The 22,015-nt window shown below is 46.8% G+C and overlaps 2 protein-coding genes and 1 pseudogene across 2 annotated transcripts in view; all 3 read left to right on the plus strand.

The window, feature by feature from the left end:
- Positions 1-510: 510 nt before the first annotated feature.
- Positions 511-4,526, plus strand: RPL24 (ribosomal protein L24). Its single transcript, XM_090276056.1, has 6 exons — positions 511-591; positions 715-790; positions 1,354-1,464; positions 3,513-3,649; positions 3,939-4,002; positions 4,390-4,526. Exons 1-6 carry the CDS (start codon positions 587-589, stop codon positions 4,468-4,470), a joined length of 474 nt encoding a protein of 157 aa, XP_090132182.1. The 5' UTR covers positions 511-586; the 3' UTR covers positions 4,471-4,526.
- Positions 4,527-9,900: 5,374 nt separating this feature from the next.
- LOC150021362 (high mobility group protein B1 pseudogene) lies at positions 9,901-10,526 on the plus strand (annotated as a pseudogene).
- Positions 10,527-18,915: 8,389 nt separating this feature from the next.
- The window catches only part of ZBTB11 (zinc finger and BTB domain containing 11), a 32,222-nt gene continuing 29,122 nt past the window's right edge, over positions 18,916-22,015 (plus strand). Inside the window, exon 1 of the mRNA XM_090276058.1 lies at positions 18,916-19,464. Coding sequence (XP_090132184.1) covers positions 19,155-19,464 — 310 coding nt within the window. The 5' untranslated portion in view covers positions 18,916-19,154. The remainder of the gene's footprint in view (positions 19,465-22,015) is intronic.

A 22,015-nucleotide genomic window follows, 5' to 3' on the forward strand; every position in this document is an offset into this window, starting at 1 on the left:
GGATTCAGTAAACTGAATGAACTAATGTATGTCAGTGCTTTAACATACTCCTGCCACAAAGCAATGACTGTTAATTATAATTAAAGCAAAGAGCCATCACGCACAACTCGATTCGCACGACCTGGAGGACAGTTATCACTTTGTGTGTGTGTGTGTGTGTGTGTGCAAACTGTGAAACTATTAAAATTTAATGTTGTTGATTGAGGAAATGGGCCAACACAGAGGACTTAAATGTGATTTTAAGTTTTACCTGCGGGGTATTCGTCTACAGGTCACTGAACTAGAGAAGGGAGAATTCACTTCCTGCAGCTTGATGATGGCTCTAGGCCACTTGACCGTAGAAGAGAATGACTCCGAAATCAAATGCCTCAAACCCAGAGCTTCCCACGGCCTCTTGCAGAATTCCTTAGAAGAAAAGCGGCGCCTCATAAAGCGCAATCGGGCGCCTGGTCAAAGTGACGTCATCACCGAGCGCCGGGGTTAGAGAAGGGAAATGTGGGAGGAGATTGCACCCACGGCCTCACAAGAGTTCTTCCCATGATCCTCTCCTCTTCACCATCTTTCCTTCTTTCCGGCAGTAGCAACCATGAAGTAAGCAAGATCCTTGGATCCCAATCCTATTTCATCTGTGGGCAGATGGCCTCTTCTGTGTCCTGCACATGGCTTCTCCTTGCTGTAGACACCCTCCCTAATGGACTTTCACTTTTATTACAGGGTCGAGCTGTGCAGTTTCAGCGGGTACAAGATCTACCCCGGACACGGGAGGCGCTACGCCAGGACCGACGGGAAGGTGATAGGCCTCGTCGGCTAAGTGCGATCTGTGCTCCGAAGAGGGACGACCTGTCTGGTTCGGTCTAGGCGGTCTCATTTACCGCATCACTGTTGGTCCCTGAAAGACTTGTGTCAGGGACCCTGTGTGCAGTGATAGCAGGGTTCAGAAGCCTCTAAACGAACTATTCTTGAGTTTTGATCTAGCCTGAGTCAGATCGGAAATGAGTTTGTGTAACTTCACTGCCCCGGCGTGAGGGAAAAAGGACGTAAAATCTGGTTGGTTTTATGAACACAACCTCCTGGAATCCCGGGAGGGCCAGAAACAGAATTTGACGCCCCACTTTCCCCGGCGGCAGGAGTTTAGCTTTGCCTGCTCTTAAGAGACAGGATCAAATGCAAAGATCCTCCCGGTGCCACCCAGGTACCTTCCAGTTGTGTGACAAGTTGTTTGGTCGCTGGGCTCAACTTGGTAAAATGAGAATAGAGAACTATAAGTTAATTTACTTTGGATGTCAAGCTCAGTCTTTGTCTACTTTGTATAGTTGACTAGGTCACTTCTGTACTCTGAACTTGTCGCAACAGGTTTTCCAATTTCTTAATGCAAAATGTGAGTCGGCGTTCCTTTCCAAGAGGAATCCTCGGCAGATAAACTGGACTGTCCTCTACAGAAGAAAGCACAAAAAGGGACAGTCGGTAAGTGAAAGGACTTGGGTGTGGTGGGGCTCTCTCTTAACTTGTTTAAACCTTGATCGCCCGTTGCTGCTCTGTAAAATTGTAACTAAATGAGACAGTAAGTGAAAGGGCTCTTAAACAGCATCATCCAACAGTGAAGTGAAAATGATTGATGGGAACAGTGCCCCCTCACATATCTTATTAGGCTCACAGTCAAGGCCAAGTTAAAATTTGAAAGCATCCCTTTGCCACAGTGAGGTAAATTACATACAGTAAGCATACTTCCATTCACCTTGTTGTACTGAATGAAAGCCAAGTAATTATGGTAATTTGGTTTTGATTATAATGTTTATAGGATTAGTCCTAACATAGTTATTGGTGGAGTTTTCCAGCATAGTAGTTTGTTCTCAAGCTTGGTTGTGTTTTTTGAGGTGCTCTTCTAGTTTGGAGGTTTTGAGAAAAGTTTGCTGTGACAGTGGGATTGGTATCCAGGAGCCTTGGAATATTTAGGCCTATGACTATAAGCACCTCTTGGGTGAAAGACATTACTCAGTCTTGTGAGAGTTCAGAGGAAGGAGAAATTTATTTCTAATATAATGTAAAAGTGGATTTGACACATCCAGTATCAAAAAAGGGAAATTACAAGTGTTGGTGAGGATGTGGAGAAACTGCAACTTGTGCATCGCTGTGTGTAAGATGGCACAGGCGCTGTGGGAAACGGTTTGGCAGTTTCTCGGAAAGTAAAACAATTATTATAAGATACAGCAATTCCATCTCTAAGTATATACTCGAGAATTGTAAGCAAGAACTTAACACAGATAACTTGTACATTGATGTTCATAACACTCATAATAGCCAAAGGTGGAAACAAGCCAGTTGTCCTATCAGTGAATTTGTGAATAACAAAGTGCTGTATACATACAGTGGAATATTATTCAGCCTTAAAAAGCTGACAGCCAGCCAGCATAGGTGAACCTTTGAGACATGATGCTAAGTTAAATAAGCCAGACACAAAAGGACAAATATTGTATGATCCACTTTTATGACATACCTAAAGTAGGCAGATTCATAAAGAAAAAATAGAGGTTATCAGAGGTGGGGTGGTGGCAAGGAGAAATGGGGAGCTATTATTTAATGGGTGCAGAGTTTGTTTGGATTGATGAAAAAGTTCTGGAGATGGATAGGAATGGTTGTTGCACATAATTGTGGGTGTACTTAATGCCACTGAATTACACTAAATGCTTTAAAATTGTCAACTTGATACCTATATTCTATATAAGAAGTATTTTTAAATGTATTTAAGATTAAATATATATATAGACAGGTAAGTAGTGGCATTTTCTACAATAAGATTTCATCTCAATAAAAAGTTTAAAGTAAAATGTTTTAGTTAGCCACAAATGTCTCCTGCTCCTTATTTTAAATTTTTTTGGACTTAGAGGTGCCTGCAAGATATTTTTACTCATAAGCACTGTAGTGTAGCTTTTTAATATACAGTTTGCAGCAAATGTTTGCATAGTACTCTGTCTTGATTCCCATACATTCCCTAACACATGATGCCTTTCCTGTCATATGATTTTCTAATTTGACCATTTCTCCCAGTGACAGTACTATGAGTAAAAACAAAATAGTTGAGGTTTTATAATTTTTTCTAAAAGTACGTTTTTAAATGGAAAATCTTATTAATCATTTTTAAAGTACTATCCAGTTAATGTCTTTGAAGTTTAACTTTTTATCATAAAAAATGGCCAGGATTTGTAATACATGATTTAACCAATTCCTAATGGAAATATCAGAGAAAGACCCCCCACCTTTTGACATGTGTTATATATATAGCTACAGCACGAAGAGTCCTCACGTGATAATGCTGGTACCCTAACTTCTAGCCTCCAGAACTGTGAGAAATAAATTTCTGTTGTTTATAGGCCACTCAGTCTGGTATTTTGTTGCAGCTGCCCAAATGAACTAGGGCAAATACTAATCTTAAAATACTTCATTTCCCCTAATTCATTTCTCACCCAAATTCATGAAGCACGGTTCATAGGTGTGCGCCCCATCTTTTTCTGTAGGAAGAAATTCAGAAGAAGAGAACCCGCCGTGCAGTCAAATTCCAGAGGGCCATCACTGGTGCATCTCTGGCTGATATAATGGCCAAGAGGAATCAGAAACCTGAAGTTAGGAAAGCTCAACGAGAACAAGCTATCAGGTTAGGAAACCTTCATTATGAGCATTATTTAGGTTTAATAATCAGAAGTTTATAATATAGTCTAAATGCTTAGTTGAAATTTCTATATGCAATGGAAGATACTGTACAATATATGTTAAACTGACTTGGTAGTTAATGACAATAACAATCCGTTTGGATTTATCCTAAAAGTAATTGGTGATGGGGAAGGAATATGATAATTCTACTTTTCCAGACCACTACAGCTTGTTGATAAGCTGTATTCTTACAGAGTAAGTTGCTTTGCCTTATGTTATTTTTAACCCTGCAGGGCTGCCAAGGAAGCAAAAAAGGCTAAGCAAGCATCTAAAAAGACAGCAATGGCTGCTGCTAAGGTAATTGTGGGATTGTCTTGTATTTTGTATCTAAAACAGCAGGAAAACTTATTTATGATCCAAATTGTGGTAATTAAAAGTTTCAAGTTTTTTAAAAATTTCGTGCAAGACTAATGGAAGTGATGTTCACTACTGGTTTCTGGGTGAGGGTTTTGTTTCTTAAAATTTATTTTGAAATTTTAAATTTACAAAAAGATAGTAGTGTTTACACAGCTTTTCTCAATGTTATTGCTTTAGATAACCATAGTAAAAAGATTTTAATTTTGGTCCTAAATACTAACAAATGTCTTTTTTGTTTCTAAAGACACAATTCAGTATCCCACATTGAACATAGAGGGGTGATTAAAGAAAAAGTTGCATGTAATAATACCATGTATCTTTTTACAGGCTCCCACAAAGGCAGCACCTAAACAAAAGATTGTGAAGCCTGTGAAGGTTTCTGCCCCCCGTGTTGGTGGAAAACGTTAAGTTGGCTGATCAGATTTTTAATAAAAATCTATAAAGTTAAGAACTTAAGAGCTAAACTTTTTTTAAAAGACTTTTTAAATTTATTGTTCTATTACCGTTGTCCCAATTTCTCCCCCGTTGCTCTCCACTGCCCCGCCCACTCGCCTAGATTGTTTCTCCTTACTCCCCAAGGCTTGGAAGGTAGTCACAGACCAGGACAGCAACTCCCTGGAGAAGAGGGGGAAGGTCTCAGGCCCCAGAAGCACTTCGGGGCCCATCTGGAAAGAAACAGCGAGCTGCGCAGGGGCAGTTCATTTGAGGGTGGAAGCCTCCCTGCCCCCACCTGGGAAAGGGGAGACTTGAGTGACGACCCCCACCATGGCCACAGTCCCCAGAGATAACAGGAATCTGCTGAGCCCACCAGATCCAACATGCAGCCACCTTGATCTGGGAGACAGTAGTCAGGCTTCTCCAGCCATCGTGGGGCAGTCAGCTCAGATCTACAGAGGGTGCTGAGGGGTCCCTCACTAAGGTGAAACTGTTGTGCTGCCTGAGCTGCCCTCAATAAACTACCTGCTCCTAAGGCCCACAGCTCAGGGGGTACTTTAAGGGACCAAGACAGAGGTAGTATATATCCTGTGTCCCCACAAAGCTATCCAGGGTCTCCAGAACATGGGTGCTGAAGTCCCACACACGATGGTCTGCAGCAGCCCCAAGACCTCTGCTGGTTTTCAGAGAGCCAGGGTTCAGTGGTCTGCAATGGTCCCCTCGACTACACAAAGCTCTCCAAGACAGGATGTGGCTTCAACTTAGTGGACACCTTGGGCCCCAGAGTGGCTCATCCCAGGGGCCCTAGGAATGACTACCCCTCAGACAAGGGGCCTGGGGGCCTGAGTTTTGTCCCAGCTGTGCAGAGGGCCACACCATGGGGATACAACACAGCCAGTTCACTTGATGGAAGCACTCCTTTCAGCTCCCTGAGGTCACAGGCCTCTGCTGGGATCCGAAACTGGTCCTGTATCTTCTGGAACCAAATCTGTTAAACCTGAGCGTGGAAACAGCTTTTAGAAGCCCACAGCTGCAGGAGATCTTGGCTGTTTTGGGTCATCCTGAGGGCACACAGGTGTGCCAGCGGGCATTGAGCCAGGCCCTGCCTGGTGAAAACAGCCTCAACACCAGTGCTGAGAGGCGTCTTGGTGGACAGGCCACTTTCCCAGGGCCCTCCCACTAACACTGCCCTGGGTGACGTGGGCAGTTTCCATTCTTAGAATCCCTGAGTTGGTGGGGGTGGGGTGGGGATTGGGGAGGCAGGCAGCTGTTCATCTGTCACTACCAAGAACTCTTTAGTAAGTGGGGTGTGGACCTGCAGGTCCTGGGGAGCTGGCTGGAGCTTGAGCTCCCCACGGGGAAGGATGTGCCTTGCTGGGCAGCCCCAAGCGTCCAGATACCATGAGCAGAAGCCCTTGTGGGAGGGGTAGGCCCCCCAGTACAGGCACCCCAGGCCAGCATGAGGGGTAGGTGAACAGGGATCACACCCCCTTCTTGGTCCCAAGGAGGGAGGGTCTGTCCTGTGGGACCTCCTGCCTTGGCAGATGGGGGTTGGTATTTTCTTATTGTGCATTAATACACCTGCCCCCTCAGCACTGACTGTCCCTTTGAAGAGGGCACTGGTGATGTCACCAGGTATAGTGGGGAGTCAGGGCCCTTCCCCCGTCCCTAACTCACTTCTCCCTCAGTTCCTCAAAGACTCCCACCCCTTAAACCTGTGCTCATGGATCAAGGACAGTGGAGCCTCACTGATGATACAGCCTACATAAGGGAGAAGTGGATCGATTCCCTGATGAGGTGGGCCGGGCCAGTCCAAGGCGTCCCTGTACCCCACTCCCAAGTGCCTCTGTGGGTTTCCTTCCTGGTCACAGGAGCCCCATGAGGGCTGGTAATTATTGATCTGCATTGAGCATGAGAAGGTTCAGAGAAGTCACAGCACCCTGGGAAGAACAGGACATGGTTTGGTGTCTGACTCATGGAGACCCAGGCTGACTTCTACAGCAGGGCTTTATGGCCAGCAGTGGTTTTAGGATCAGCAGGGTCAGTGGCCTTTTCTGCTCTGGAGCCTACTGTTGAAGCAGGTGGCACAAGCCCGACATCTCCCTACAGCACCATCCAGGAACCATTCCTGGGTCTGTCACCCCGAAGCCACCCTGCTGTCTTTCCCTGCCCTGCATGACAGGCTGGGGCAAACACTGGATTCACTGGTGTGGGCAGAAGGACCAGTACAGTAGCCTGGCCCTCCCCTTGGCCTCCTGGAGAAGCTGCTGGGGCCAGGGTGCGGCTTTCACCCACCTGTTTGCCTTCTGATCAGACTTGGGGAGCCATTTTATCTTCCTGGGCACAGATAGCCATAATGATTTGGCACAAGTGGACCTCGAAGATCAGCTGTGTGCAGGAGATGTGGAGGCCCAGGGATGGTGGAAGCCCCTCCTGTGGGAGAGGAGGCCCTGACCCTGGGTAGATGGGGGTGCCCCCTGAGCTGCCCGTCACCAAAGGATGTCCTCAGTCCCAGGACTTGCTGCCTGTCCTCAGAGCTGCCACCTGTTTCCCGCCTGCCAGCCCCCAAGAGCTAGCTCTAGGCAGCTGCTCAGCTGGTCCTGGGTTGCCCTGCCTCTTGCCCCACAGCCCCCATATACAGCCTTCTGTGCGGCTCTGGGATCAGTCCCATCATAGACCTGCCCTCCCCCAACCTGCACCTCCCTGTTGGTGCTCAGAAATGCCCTTCCTCCCTCTAGTGGACAGGGTCTTCAAGCAGGGGCAGGAGCTACTTCAGACCATGCTGCCTGTCCTCAGGGAGCTCCACAGAGGGAACACTGGCCAGGTCGGTGATGGTGGGCTGTGCCCACACAAGTGTGGAGGTGTGAAAGGGGAACCCTGGACCTTGGGCAGCCCAGAAGCGTCTTTCCCAAACCCTTGTTCCAGGGCACCCAAACCCAGACCCTACCCCTGCCCCACCCCATTCCCTCAGCCTCCTTTCCACCTGTTGCCAACAGTGCCGCTCCATGAAGGATCCACCAGCTTCCTGCTCTTGGCTTCCTTCCCCTGTGCTGCGTGCGCCCAGATTAGTTCCATGCCCCAGCTGCAGCTCATCCTCAGAGCTCCCTGGATTGCTGCAGCAGGGATCTGCCTTGTCCCTGTCCTCCCAGCCCTCATACATGATACCACTGGACCTCAGTTTCCTTATATGCACTAGGGCAGTGGTTCTCAACCTTCCTAATGCCGCGACCCTTTAATACAGTTCCTCATGTTGTGGTGACCCCCAACCATAAAATTATTTTCGTTGCTACTTCATAACTGTAATTTTGCTACTGTTATGAATCATAATGTGAATATCTGATATGCAGGATGTATTTTCATTGTTACAAATTGAACATAATTAAAGCATAGTGATTAATCACAAAAACAATATGTAATTACATATGTGTTTTCCAATGGTCTTAGGCGACCCCTGTGAAAGGGTCATTCGACCCCCAAAGGGGTCGCGACCCACAGGTTGAGAACCGCTGCACTAGGGGAATGCTGTGACTCCAGGGTACAGATGGCACAGCACCTGCATAGCATTAGGCACTCAGCAAAGACCAGCTGTTGGTTCCTTGGTCACCCTCCATCCTGAAGTAGACCCCAGTTCCTAGGGGTCCTTTAAATCCCAAGAGCGGTCCCTTTGTTGACCTGCATAGGAGGTGACCCTCAGTGGCCTCTACTACCTTTGCTTTCAAGATGGCAGTTGGAGATCCAGGAGCTGATCAACCAGCTATGGAGATGTTGGCCAATCAGCACCCCCTATCAAAGACCAAAGCTAAGGTCACAGAGCCCAGGGAGTTCCACCTGACTGCCCACAGCCCCTGTGCCATTCCAGTGCTGGAACCAGTTCTTATTCTGGCCAAGCCAAGACCAGTAAGTGCTGGTGTTTGCAGTGGGCACAGGCTGTCTAGGCCTGGAGAACGGATTGTGTGTGCCAATGGGATCAGTCTCCTTCTGGGGCCTATAGTTCACTGGACCAGACCAGGATTTGATGACCCAATCCCACTGCACAGAGAGGGAAGCCCAGCTGACTCAGAGCCTGCCCAGTGGGCTCCCACACTCCACATGCTGAGGTCTGGTTAGTAGGCATGGAGCCAAGCTGTTGCGCCACAAGATTCAGGCCTGTCTGGAGTTGGTGCTTGGAATCCACTGGAAAAAAAAAAAAAAAAAAAAAAAAAGTTATGTATTGATCTGATTGATCTTCAGAGAGAGAAGGGAGAAAAACACTGATGTGAGGGAGAAGCACCGATTGGCTGCCTCTCGCATGCCCCCAACCTGGGACCCAGCCCACAACCCAAGCATGTGCCCCAACTGGGACTCAAACCCATGACCTTTGGGTTCATAAGCTGGCGCTCAATCCACTGAGCCACACCAGCCCCAGGGCAGAACCCACTTTTAACCCTGTTGCAAGGTACCATTTGTTTCCCATTGAATAGTGCTTGTGAGGATCACAGTGAGCTCTTAGGGATGAGAGGAAATCCTCCTTTCCCTCTCAGTAGAAACTATCAGTGTGGTGAGACCAAGATGTCCGGTAAACTGTCGATGGGGACACGGAGGTGGTGCTTATTGTCAGCTCTCTGTATTTCACCGCCACTTTCTCACAGCTGTGGAGACCCCTGCCTACCTCACAGCATTGTTCCAGGGATCAAATTAGACTGCAGCCCTGTGGAGACCCAACCAGCTGGAGAGTGCAATGGCTTAGGGGTGGGGTGCAGTGAATATCATCCCATGCTGTAGAGCACACCCACATGGGGACACTTCGGCATTCCAACACTAAAAGTTCTATACATCATGAAGCTCATGTCACCTCCACCCCAGGAGGTGACTCACATTCCACCCCAACTCCTGTCTAGTCTGTCCTGGGGTGGCTATCCATGGGGACAGCACTCCTGGCCATTTCAGCATGTTTCCTAGAAGGCAAAAGCTTCCAGGAAACCCTGCATCCACCTTAGAAGCTCAATGCCCCCACCTCCCTGCTTTGTTTGTAAGTCTCTTTACCTTCTTTTTACAGTGGCCATAACACCTCTGCTCCACTGTCGCACAACCCTCGGGCCCCCTTTCTGCCGACCCCCATGCTGTGCAGCATCCTAGCACAATCTCAGTGATAACAGAACCACACAAGGGTGAGAAGCAGCTTCCTGTCCTGGATAAACCAAGTTCCTTGTGCCCAATTGTGTCAACATGTGTGAATTCATAAAGATCATCAAAACTGCTTACAGCCTTCTTCATGGTGGTGGAACAGATACAGCATGGTGCAGGTGTCCACAGTAATTTCAGAAGCGTTTGAAAATGAAAAGTGGGAGCTCCATAGAGACAGCACTGGGGCAAGTGTGAGCTGGATGGGCACTGGCCGATTCTGTGCTCACTGATGAAAAGTAATCAAACATGGGCAAAGGAGATCCTAAGAAGCCGAGAGGCAAAATGTCATTGTATGCTTTCTTTGTGCAAACTTGCTGGGAGGAGCACAAGAAGAAGCACCCAGATGCTTCGGTCAACTTCTCAAAGTTTTCTAAGAAGTGTTTAGAGAGGTGGAAGACCATGTCTGCTAAAGAGAAAGAAAAATTTGAAGACATGGCAAAGGCGAACAAGGCCTGTTATGAAAGAGAAATGAAAACTTATATGCCTCCTAAAGGGGAAACAAAAAAAGAAGTTCAATGATTTCAATGCACCCAAGAGGCCTCCTTCATCCTTTTTCTTGTTTTATTTTGAGTATCGCCCAAAAAATCAAAAGAGAGCATCCTGGCCTATCCATTGGTAATGTTGCAAAGAAGCTGGGAGGGATGTGGAATAAGACTGCTGCAGATGACAAGCAGCCTTACGAAAAGAAGGCTGCTAAGCTGAAGAAGAAATATGAAAAGGATATTGCTGCATACTGAGCTAAAGGAAAGCCTGATGCTGCAAAAAAGGGAGTTGTCAAGGCTGAAAAAAGCAAGAAAAAGAAGGAAGAGAAGAATGATGAAGAGGATGAGGAGAATGAGGAGGATGAAGATGATGATGATGAATAAGTTGGTTCTAGCAGTTTTATTTTTTCTCTTGTCTGTAAAGTATTTAACCCCCATGTACACAACTCACTCCTTTCAAAGAAAAAAATTGAAATGTAAGGCTGTGTAAGATTTGTTTTTAAACTGTACAGTGTCTTTTTTTTATATATATAGTTAACACACTACTGAATGTGTCTTTAGATAGCCCTGTCCTGGTGGTATTTTCAATAGCCACTAACGTTGCCTGGTACAGTAAGGGGGTTGTAAATTGGCATGGAAATTTAAAGCAGGTTTGTGCTGGTGCACAGCACAAATTAGTTATATATGGGGATGGTAGTTTTTTCATTTTCAGTTGTCTCTGATGCAGCTTATACAAAATAATTGTTGTTCTGTTAACTGAATACCACTCTATAATTGCAAAAAAGTTGCAGCTGTTTTGTTGACATTCTGAATGCTTCTAAGTAAATACAATTTTTAAAAAAAGAAAAGAAAATGAGAAGTGAAGATGGAGTTCCATGTGTGGGAAATGCCTCTCAGGAGACTTTTGGAACCAAAGTGTTGGTATGAGACTAGAAAAAGGCAGCTATTCTGGAATTTAAAAAACCCTAACCAAGGGGACAAAAAAGGGATGGACCAACTAAGATTGAACAGTTCATCAAACCACAGATCACTGTCAGACCCCTTACTAGGGGTCTTAGAAAATTGTTTTCATATATCAAGCAAAAAAACTGAGCTCAAAATGAGCACATGCAGCTTTGGAAAACTATTATTTAACCTAGGTTGTCTTGTTTTCAGATTTCAGGAGTTTACGAATAAAATGCTTTGTATTCTAAGTGGCCAATAAAATAGACCCTGAAGTTATTTGAATGTACTTTCCCCAGTCGGAGCCTGTAATTTGAGCATTCAGGTAGACATCAAGTCTTCTCTAGGTTTACAGACGAGCCACCTTTTTCTTTTTTAATTGAGAAATACTTAACATACAACATTGTGTAAGTTTTAGGTATACTGGTAATGATTTGATAAATTTATATGATGGTATGATTGCCATTGTCATGTAGCTAACACTTCTGACAGTGGGTGTTTGGCTGGGGCCCGGGAGGCCAGGCTGGGCTCCAGAGACCCTGGGTGTGGAGCACCCACAGAATTGGCTGGGGACACGTGACCTACAGCGTATGATGGGAAGTGACACAGCTTCCAGGAATTTGGGGCATAGAGGAGACATTAAACATGGCAGCAGATGGAAGACATGGGACCAAGTGAGGGACAGGAACATGTTCAGACATTGCTCCCAGAAAGAGTCCAGGGAAAGGCAGAGCTGAAGTGCAGGGAATGCGGCAGCCTGAGGTCCCCAAGAAGGCAGGGTGACCCTGGAGATGTTAAGAGACATTCCTTCCCATGTGAGGGGACCTGGGCTTCTCCCACCCATGCCCTCAGCTCACCCTGGGGCCCCACAGTTGACATTTGGCATTGGTTAAAAAATGAATGTTAAAAAAATCAATAAATATCATACATTTGTTGCACAAATACTAATACGCTACCTTAAAACATCCCTAATTCTGTAGATACAACTAAAAAGGTAGTTAAATCAATAATGTTATGTTCAAGAAGTCATAATGAGGGTTGAATTTCTGGTGGAATAAAAAAAAATCACGAGATTTAAGCATGAGCAGGAGAGATGTGAGTGAACATGGCATCTTGCTGATTCACGCCCCTCCACCCCAGGAGGTGACCCACATTCCACCCCAGATCCCCTTCTTGGCTGTCTTGGGGAGAATGTGTGTGAGGATGCCACCCCTGCCCATTTAGGCTTGTCCAAAATTTTCCAGAAACTGCTGATAAAAGCTCTCTAAAACTTGGACTACAGCCTGCTGCTGACCCCATTGCTGGGCCTGCCATCCTAAAGCCCCCAGCTCTCACTCCAGGGCACAGTGCCTGTCCTTAGCCTGCAGGAGCTCAGCCAGGGACACCAGTGCACTCAAAGCCTGGGCCTCCTCTGGACCTTGTTCCCAGTCCCCTGCCTCAGCTGGCGGCCAGTCCAGGGTGGCCTGGTCCTTATCATAGGCCCCACTAAAATGTAGAACTCCACGGATGAAAACAATCCCCAGGTGATATGCCTGCAGGACATCAGGCTGAAGTCGGTCCCAGACCAAAGGTCTTCAGGCTGGTGCACCACCTGGAAACCAGGAACAGGGTTGGGACCAAGGCTGCTAGGAGGTGATGGGGCATTTGTGAGGCTACTCTCCTCACTCCTTGGTCCTTCTGGGCTTATTTTTGGTGGGCACTTGGTGATGGGGTGAATGAGAACTGATATTAGCTATTTTTTCTCAACCAGGTAGCAGCCTCTTCCACTTATCTCACCTGATTGCCACAGGCAGTCACTCAGGAAACATCAAGGGACACCTGGGGGTGATGTGGGGTTCTGGAGTTTTGGGAGCAGGAGTCATCTACTATCCTCAGTGGAGTGGGGTATTTAAGGGAGAGACCTTGGTCTTAAGGATCTTAGGTGAACCAGGGCACAATGCTGTGAGCTGTTCTGAGATTGCCCTCTACTCAGTAGTGAGTCTACTGAGAACTTGTATGGAGGTGGGCAGGAGACAAGGGCACTCTGGTTGTTGGACATTGACTGCCATCTGTGGAGCAGGAGTCCAAGGCAGAGTCCAAGGGACAGATCTTGGTCTTGGTCTTAGGGTTCCTAGGTGAACCAGGACACACAACGCTGTGACTTCCCTCAACTGGGTTCTGAGCCCATTGAGAGCTCATATGGAGGATGGCAGGGGTCCAGGGCACTCTCACTGCTGGTCAGTAGCTGTTCTCTGTGAAGCAGGAAATCCAAGGTGGAGTCCAAGTGGCAGACTTTGGTTTCAAGCATCCTTGGTGAACCCTGGGCACATGAAGCTGTGAGTAAAGTACTGTGGTTGCCCTTGTGGGTCTTGTTACCACTGAGAGCCAGTATGAAGGTGGCCAGGAGTCTAGGGTACTCTTGCTGGTGGTCAGCAGCTGCTCTTGATGGCGATGGAAGTCCAAGGTGGTGACATTGGATCTGGAGCCTGGCAGTAGTCCAAGGTTGAGAAGTGTCCCAGTGATGGCCCAAGGCTGCTGTCTTCTAAATGTGGCATTAGGGGCAGGGCACTGGGTTGGAAGTCTCATGGTCTGCCAGGTGTGAGGGGAACTCAGCGTACATGGACAGAGCTGTGTTGAAATCCTGGAGGCCTGTTTTAGGCCCTTCCCTGTTGGGTGAAGGTCCAGTAGGCTCAGATTGCTGGCACCTGAGTGCCTCCTACTAATGGAGGTGACAGGACAAAGAGCCCAGCCAGTCCTATCACAGGGTGGGATTCTAGGAGGTGCCGCGTGGGTGCAAGAATTCAAGGGACCACAGAAGGGCACAGAAGTGCAGACCAACAGGAAAGTGTAGTGCAGGGCATGGGCGAGGAGCCTGTGACAGGACGAGTGGGGCAGCAGTGCACCATTGCACCATCAGTGTAGGCACCGAGCCAGGCAGAGACAGTAGCAACAGAAGGATGAGGTGTGGCAGGAGCACATCTGCTCAATGCTGCCTCTGGCCTCTCCCCCTGGCTTTCATAGCTACCCCCACCTCAGAAAGCCTCCTGGGATGTCACCTCCTGCCCCTGCCCATTTGCCAGGAGGCTCTCACCAGAAGCCTTCCCCCAACCTACCCAGGGACGGGTACCTGAGCCAGGCCTTGCCCCCTGCAGCACCAAAACCCCTCTCTCCCTATGCAGAGCCTTCATTTCAGAGCTGGAGGGGATGTGAGCTGGGTTATCCCAGAGGAGGCTCTTGGTTATGTGGTGTGGGTCCTTAGTCCTCTTTAGTCCAGGGGTTTCCATAGTGATACTACTAGCTCCCTGGATCTTGAGGTGATCCTGAGGTTTCAGCTTCTCCCTTTGCTGCCACCATGTGTGATAGCTGGTTCTGAGGACCCTACCTCAAGAAAAGAGAGATGCCTGCAGGGTAGGCAGGCTGCAGGTAGCCTAGGGCAAGGATAGAGGAGGGGAGACTCCAAGAAGGGGAAGGGTCATCACACTGAAGGTCCAGGGCAACAAAAGGAGTGGGCTGTCCATGTGAGAAGATGGAAATGCTTTACCTACACAGCACCCTATCACCCCTCCTGATCAACGTGGTCATCACTGAAGATTTTAGTCCCACTTGCTGCTGAAACCACTACATCCCTGTTCTTATAGGACAGCAAGTTTAGCTTTTCTCAGGAAGCCAACTGGACTACCTGTAAAACGTTTTACTAAAACATGTCTCTTTATTGCCTCAAAGGCACAGAGGAGAATCCAAGTATTCCTGGGCTCACAGTGCTTTCACAGATTGTGTTTTGGCCAAAACTGAATTGGGGAGACTAGTCAAGATGGCGGCATAGGCAGTCATGGCTCACCTCTTCACACAACCACATCAAAATTACAACTAAAACACAGAACCACCATCAGCCAGAACCAAGAGAAATTGAGTTGAATGGAAGTCTGACAACTACAGAATTAAAGAAATCACATCCACTGAGACAGAGCTGGCAAGCTGGTGCCATATCTGAGACTCCATCAACTTGGCTAACACTGTTTGACCTGCCTTGGAGGGTCCCAGAAACTCTGCCCCACCCAACTTACAGGCCCACCCAAGCCGCTTTTCCATATGAAAGGCTGGTCTTGGTTCATGCTTCACAACTTCCTCAATCCTATCAAACAAGCAACAACTGACCCCAGTGAGCACAGGCTTGAAACTAGCAGCAGCCAGCCTAGATTCACAACTTGGCTTCAACTGGGAACCTCCAAACCCAGCACAAGTAAGCAGGTATCTATGATTGCTTTTTAACTTGGGCAAGGTGCCCTGGGTAAAACACCCGTGGGGGCTGACCTTGGCCTGCACCACTTGGGAAACCCCAGGATCAGTGCACCCAGTGAACAGCTACAGACCACATTGGAGCACCACCATCGTGCTCTGGCACAGCTGATCCTCCATAGAGAGCGGAGGTTGGTGGTCACTGGTCACAATCAGTTCCTACAGCTGGCTGGCCTGGGTAAATACCTTCTATTGATCTGCCAACAGCAACCAAGGCTCAACTATAAGAGGAGGGTGTACTCAGCCCACACAAAGGACTCACCTCGAGTACTCTGCTTGGGTGATAGGGGAGGCTATGCCACTGGATACTACAGAACACCTACTGCATTAAGCCACACTACCAAGACACGGAGTCAAAGCAGCTCTACCTAATACATAGAAACAAACACAGGGAGGGTACCAAATTGAGGAGACAAAGAAATATGGCCAAAATAAAAGAACAGAACTAAACACCAGGAAAAGAACTAAATTAAACAGAAATAGCCAATCTATCAGATGTAGAGTTCAAAACACTGGTGATCAGGATGTTCAGAGAAATGATAGGAGTATGGCCACATAATAAAAGGAAGAAATGAAGGTTATACGAAGTGAAATAAATAAAAAATATACAAGGAACCAACAGTGATGGGAAGGAAGCCAGGATTCAAATCAACAATTTGGGACAAAAGGAAGAAATAAATATTCACCTAAAACCAAATAAGAAATAAGAATGGAAAAAAACAAGGACAGGATGAGGAACCTCTGCAAGAACTTTAAACATACCAACATCCTAATCACAGGGGTGCCAGAAGGAGAAGAGGAAGAGCAAGAAATTGAAAACTTAGATGGAAAAGTAATGAAAGAACACTTCCCTAATTTGGAAAAGAAAATAGACATAAAAGTCCAGGAACCACAGAGGGTCCCAAACAAGTTGGACCCAAAGAGGATGACACCAAGACACATCATAATTCACATGCCAAAGGTTAAAGATAAACAGAAAATCTTAAAAGAAGCAAGAGAAAAGAGAATTAATTACCTACAAAGGAGTTCCCATAAGACTATCAGCTGATCTCTCAAAAGAAACTTTGCAAGCAAGAAGGGACTGGCAAGAAGTATTCAAAGTGATGAAAAGCAAGGACCTACAACCAAGATCACTCTATCCAGCAAAACTATCATTTAGTATGGAACAGCTGATAAAGTGCTTCCCAGACAAGGTAAAGCTAAAGGGATTCATCACCAAGCCATTATTATATAAAATGTTAAAGGGACTCACTTAAGAAAAAGATCAAAACTATGAACATTAAAATGACAACAAACTCACAACTACCAACAACTGAATCTAAAATATAAAAACAAAAAACAACTAAGCAAACAACCAGAACAGGAAGAGAATAATAGGTCTGGGGATCAGCTGGGAGGATTATCAGCTGGGAGGGAGAAGAGGGAGAAATGAGGAAATGATGCAGGAATTAAGAAGCATAACTTATAGGAACAAAATAGACAGGGGTGTGTGTGTTAAGAATACTATAGGAAAGGGCGAAGCCAAAGGAACTTACATGCACAGCCCATGGACATGAACTAAGGGGGTAGGGGTGGGGTTGCTGGAGGAATGGGAGGTACCAGGCAGAGGGGGCAAAGGGAAAAAATTGGGACAACTAACAGCATAATCAATAAAATATACTTAAAAAAAACTGAATTGGGTGTGGAGGCATTTCTTCAGTTTTTCTGTGCCATTTCACAACTTTGTTACTTACAATTTTGTTAATCTGCTTACTTTTTATATTAAATTGGTTTTAAACTTATTTTAATTTCTTAAATAAAAAAGATTTTATTTTTGAGAGAGAAAAGGGACAGAGCAAGAGAGGGAGAGAAACATCGATGTGAGAAATAGCCACTGGTTGCTTCTATTTGCTTCTGGTGCAGGGGACAGAACCTGCAACACAATCTTGTGCCCCAACCAGGAATCCAACCAGTAATCTTTCGCTTTGCAGATAAAGCTCAACCAACTGAGCCATGCAGGTCAGAGCATCTTTTTTTATTTTTTTAAGATTTTATTTATTTATTTCTAATGAAACAATAAGGAAGGTTGAAAGAGAGGGAAACATCGATGTGAGAAACACTGACAGGTTGCCTCTCATATGTACCCCCAACTCGGACCCTGGGACTGAACCCACAACTAAAGCATGTTGTGACTGGGAGTTGAACTGATGACCCTTCACCATGCAAGACGATGCCAAACCAACCCAGTGACACCATTCAGGGCTAAATTGCCTTTTACAGGGTATTTATTTCACAGCGGAAAAAACGGTGGTCCTAGCTGAACACATACACAGCCTTTGCAGGGTGGATTTGGACATCTACCCATTAGGGGTAGGGCTGTATCCCCACCTTCTAATTCCCCTCTCTTCCACAGCTGTAGTCTCCATCTGTGAATTGAATGACCCCAAAGACATCCCAGACCTGGTAGTTGTCTTTCCCCTGTGCCTGGGAGTTCAGGTACTTACAATCACAATCTTTCAAGAATGGTGCCTCAAATTTCTGGAAACTTCAGCAACCCCTACTCAAGAACCATGGAAACTTGGTGCACCCTGTTTTGTGAGCCCACTGCATTCACCTGTATCCGCAATGGTCAAAGGGTCTCACCCATCATCTGCAGACTCCTGGGCTGAGAAAGGAAGGTGTTGATCTGGAGCTTTCACGGCCCAGAGGACTGCCAGTGCGCAACCCCGGCTGCTGAGCAATGCATTGGCTTGAGGCTTGTCTGCACTGCAAAACCAACACAGGGACAGGGGACCAGGGACAGGGGACCAGGGACACCGGTCTGGACTACCAACTAAAAACATGAAATTGGACCTACACTGCATGTTGGGAAACATAGTTCAACTGTCTTGGACTTTTGGGCATTCAGTGTATGTTGTATATAACATGGAGAACTTTCCTCCCTAGCCATATGTGAAAAATATGCATATGAGGTGTAAGAAAAGTTCTATTCCCTAAACTCCTTGTCAACATGATCACCATCATATTTAGAATACAGTCGCTATATAAAATGATCATTCCTGAAAAAAATCCTATTTCATGTGTAGTTTGGAGCCAGTGATCAAAGTTTAGAAATTATAATAACTGCTATCAACAGATGGACTTTGATTTTTACAACACTTAACTGGAAGCTGCATTTCCGTGTGAATGGGGTTTCTTTGGTCTTGTGTTCACGGCTAATATTTTACTTGGAGCCTTATAATGTGATGACTTTATGTTCTTAGGTGTCTCAGAAGGTGGGGTGTTGGGGGCAAAAGACTCCATTTATACCTTGGGTACCTCGGACGGAATAACAATTGCCCACCATATCCTACATGAGTTTAGACTCACGTGAAAGAGGGGTAAAATAAAAAGGGAAGCTGCCAGGACTTAAGATGTCTGGTCAAAGCCAGTTCGACCTCCCAGGACGGGCCTACCCGCTTCCAAAATGTCCTCCAGCAGTCCTGACGTCACTCGATGGCTTCATCAAGCAAGAAACCCACTGGGCTCCAATCAGAACTCAGTTCCCTCACCCACTGCCCTTGATTCACGTCAGTTCCGGTGGTGCAGCAGCCATTTTGTCAGTGGCGAGCGGATCCCGCGCGCTGGGGAAGTGCAGTTCCCCCTAGATACCGACTCGTTAGTTCTCCCTTCACGTTGCGGGTGCGGTCGAAGAGCACTCACCACAGAGCCGTTGCTCTCTACAGTGTCGCCGCAGCTGTTACATCCGCCCGGAGCTAGTGCCGCTGTCTTCCTCCCTCGCCACTGACAGGCGCCCTCGGGGAGCCCGGGTCAGCGATGTCAAGCGAGGAAAGCTACCGGGCCATACTGCGCTACCTGACGAACGAGTGCGAGCCGTATGCGCCGGGCACGGAAGGCAATGTCAAGCGTAAAATCCGCAAGGCGGCCGCCTGCTACGTGGTGCGCGACGGAACCTTGTACTACCAGCGGCGGCAACGGCACCGCAAGACCTTCGCGGAGCTGGAAGTGGTTCTGCAGCCCGAGCGGCGCTGGGGGCTCATCGAGGCGGCGCACCTGGGCCCGGGCGGCACTCACCACACCCAGCATCAGACCTGGCACAACTTGTCCAAGACGTACTGGTGGCGAGGTAGGATTTCGCCCGCGGCCAGAGGGTGGGCTGGAGGCTTGTTGCTCGGCAAGGACCGAGGACTGAGGCGGGCCTGGGCCTGTTTGCAGAACCGCAAGTTTGAGGGTCGCTCACCCTGCTTTTCGGACGCCCCTCGCCGTCGCAGTCTGCACGCTTGTTGGCGGAGCGGCTGCCAGGCGGAGCCGAGAGGGTGAGGGACGGGAAAGGAGCGGCACTTCCCACAGGAAGGAGGCCTGGGAAGCTGGGGGCGGGCCCTGACCCGGGGTGGGGCGAAGGGGGCTTCCCTCGGGGGCGGGCCTGACGCGCGCTGTGGCTGGTACTAGCGAACTCTGTAGGGCCCGCCTTCTTACCTCTAGGCGAGGTTCTGGGCGGCGGTTGCGGAGGCTGCGCGTTGAGCCTTTTAAAATCCCGTCTGTGCTGCTGGTTTGGGAGAGTGAGAGTCTGCCCAAAGCGTGGGCAGTGTGTTCCGCCAGGGTTTTGGCCAGCGTGTTTGAGTTTCTCTCGCCCCGTTTACCTGTGTTCCTAAAATTGTGCTACTGCAGCGTAAATAAGGAATAATGTAATTATGTGCAGATGTGATTTGGAGGAGCTGTGGATACAATCAGGTTAAACCTCGTTTTTAGGGCAAGAATTCAGTGTAAAAAATAGTACATACTCTTAGTTTTGAATGTTATAATATTCCCTTTGATTCTGTGGAAGGAGCTTAAATACGGTGACTGTGGTTGTTATAGTCAGGAAATATAGCTTTAAAGTTTTTTGACTCCTTGGGAACCAGTTTAGAGGAGGATCGCAAGAGTCTTTGAGGTCTCTGAACCAGGGAATGATCATTGTATCTGACGGGAAGGGAGATTCTTGAACAGCTGAGAGGAGCAAGTTGTTCAACTTTGTAGATAGATCTCTTAAGAGAGCAGTGGTTCTCAGTCTAGGAAGGTCTTGCCTCCCAGGGGACGTCTGGCTATCGGGTTGTGTGGGCATCTAGTTGGAGGTCAGGGATGCTCCTAAATATTCTGCAATGCACAGGACAGGATAGCTTCCACCCCCCCAAACATCTGGCCCAGAATATCAACACTGCTGAGGTTAAGAAACCCTGCTCTGGAGTGAGAAACTGTTCCTCAAGTTGTTTTATTAGAGGATTACCCACAAAAGTCACTCATTTTACTTTGTTCTGAATCTTCACTGTATAGAGAAACTTTTAATGGTAATTTGGTGTTTTATGTGGATTTTTAAAAGTTTTTATTTTTTTTACTTAATGGATTTAGAGAGACAGGAAGGGGAAGAGAGAGAGAGAGAGAGAACTATCGATTTGTTGTTCCACTTATTTATTATGCATTCATTGGTTGCTTCTTGTATGTGCCCTGACCAGACCTGCAACATTGGCCTAATGGGTTTCTTTCTTTCTTTCTTTTTTAGTAAGCATTATTTAACAAACACCTTGCATAGTACTTACTGTGTCAGACACTGTTTAAAGTGCTTAAAGATATTAAAATTTATTTTTTTAAAGACATTTAATTTTTTTTTTTTAGAGATAGGGGAAGGGAGGGAAAAAGAGAAATAGAAACATCTATTTGCAAGAGACACATTGATTGGTTGCCTTCTGCATGCCCACAGCCCAGGCATGTGCCCTAACTGGGAATCAAACCAGCAACGTTTTGGCTTGCAGAATGACACCCAATCCACTGAGTCACACCAGTCAGGGCAACATATTAACATTTAAGCACAGGCACAGAGAGGTTTAGAGATTGTATCTCTCCCTCTCTTTCTCCTTCCCTTCCTCTCTCTCTAAAAAGAAATAAAATCTTTAAAATAATGATCCCATCAAAACACTAACGCTCCAGGTAAAAGTCTTATAAAACATAATAGGGTGATTTTTTGAGACAGTTGGTTATCTTACATTAATATCATTTTTCCTGAAGTATTTATTATTTTTCATCCTGTTCAAATGCTTCTGTGTAGTTTCTTCAGTACCATTTGAACTCAGCCAGTTAATAGTTTAATCAAACCTCTGCTGTATGCAGAATATACTAAATTATGTATAATCATAGAATGTCTAAAAATACAATCAAAATTAATTAGAAAAAACTGCCTGTTTTCATCTTCTTTATTTTGGACATGGAAATTTCCATAGCAGCACTTCTTATTCTCTAAGTATGTTTTAGTCCCTAAGGCGGTTTGACGTAGTCAACACCGGCAACTCCTGCGGCGCACCTGAAGCCAAGCTGTATTGACTCCGTCTTTCCCTTGGACCCTTCAGCTGCGAAGAGAGGGGGGGTCTGCTGCATGGGCAACAGCAGACCCTCCATATCACCCTGCCCAGGCTCTGTAGCTTCAGCTTCACTGGAGAGGACACTCCAGCGTCATCGCAAGATGTCGATTCAACACGGGAGGAGACAGATACCGTGTCACTCCCGAGTCGGACTGCACAGCCATTCTCGGCGGTGCAGATAGACTCTTAAGAAGCTACACCATCGTCTCTCGAGACGGACGGCTGCCGACGACGACTAAAAATACAATCAAAATTAATTAGAAAAAACTGCCTCTTTTCATCTTCTTT

This window comes from Furipterus horrens, unplaced genomic scaffold (assembly GCF_987537825.1).
Source record: "Furipterus horrens unplaced genomic scaffold, mFurHor1.1.pri manual_scaffold_1, whole genome shotgun sequence".
NCBI lineage: Eukaryota > Metazoa > Chordata > Mammalia > Chiroptera > Furipteridae > Furipterus > Furipterus horrens.

Bases quoted from the DNA above. Each gene is read 5' to 3' on its own strand.
- RPL24 (XM_090276056.1), top strand. The intron at 3,650-3,938 runs GTTAGGAAACCT...TTAACCCTGCAG, and splicing joins CAACGAGAACAAGCTATCAG to GGCTGCCAAGGAAGCAAAAA. The intron at 4,003-4,389 runs GTAATTGTGGGA...ATCTTTTTACAG, and splicing joins CAGCAATGGCTGCTGCTAAG to GCTCCCACAAAGGCAGCACC.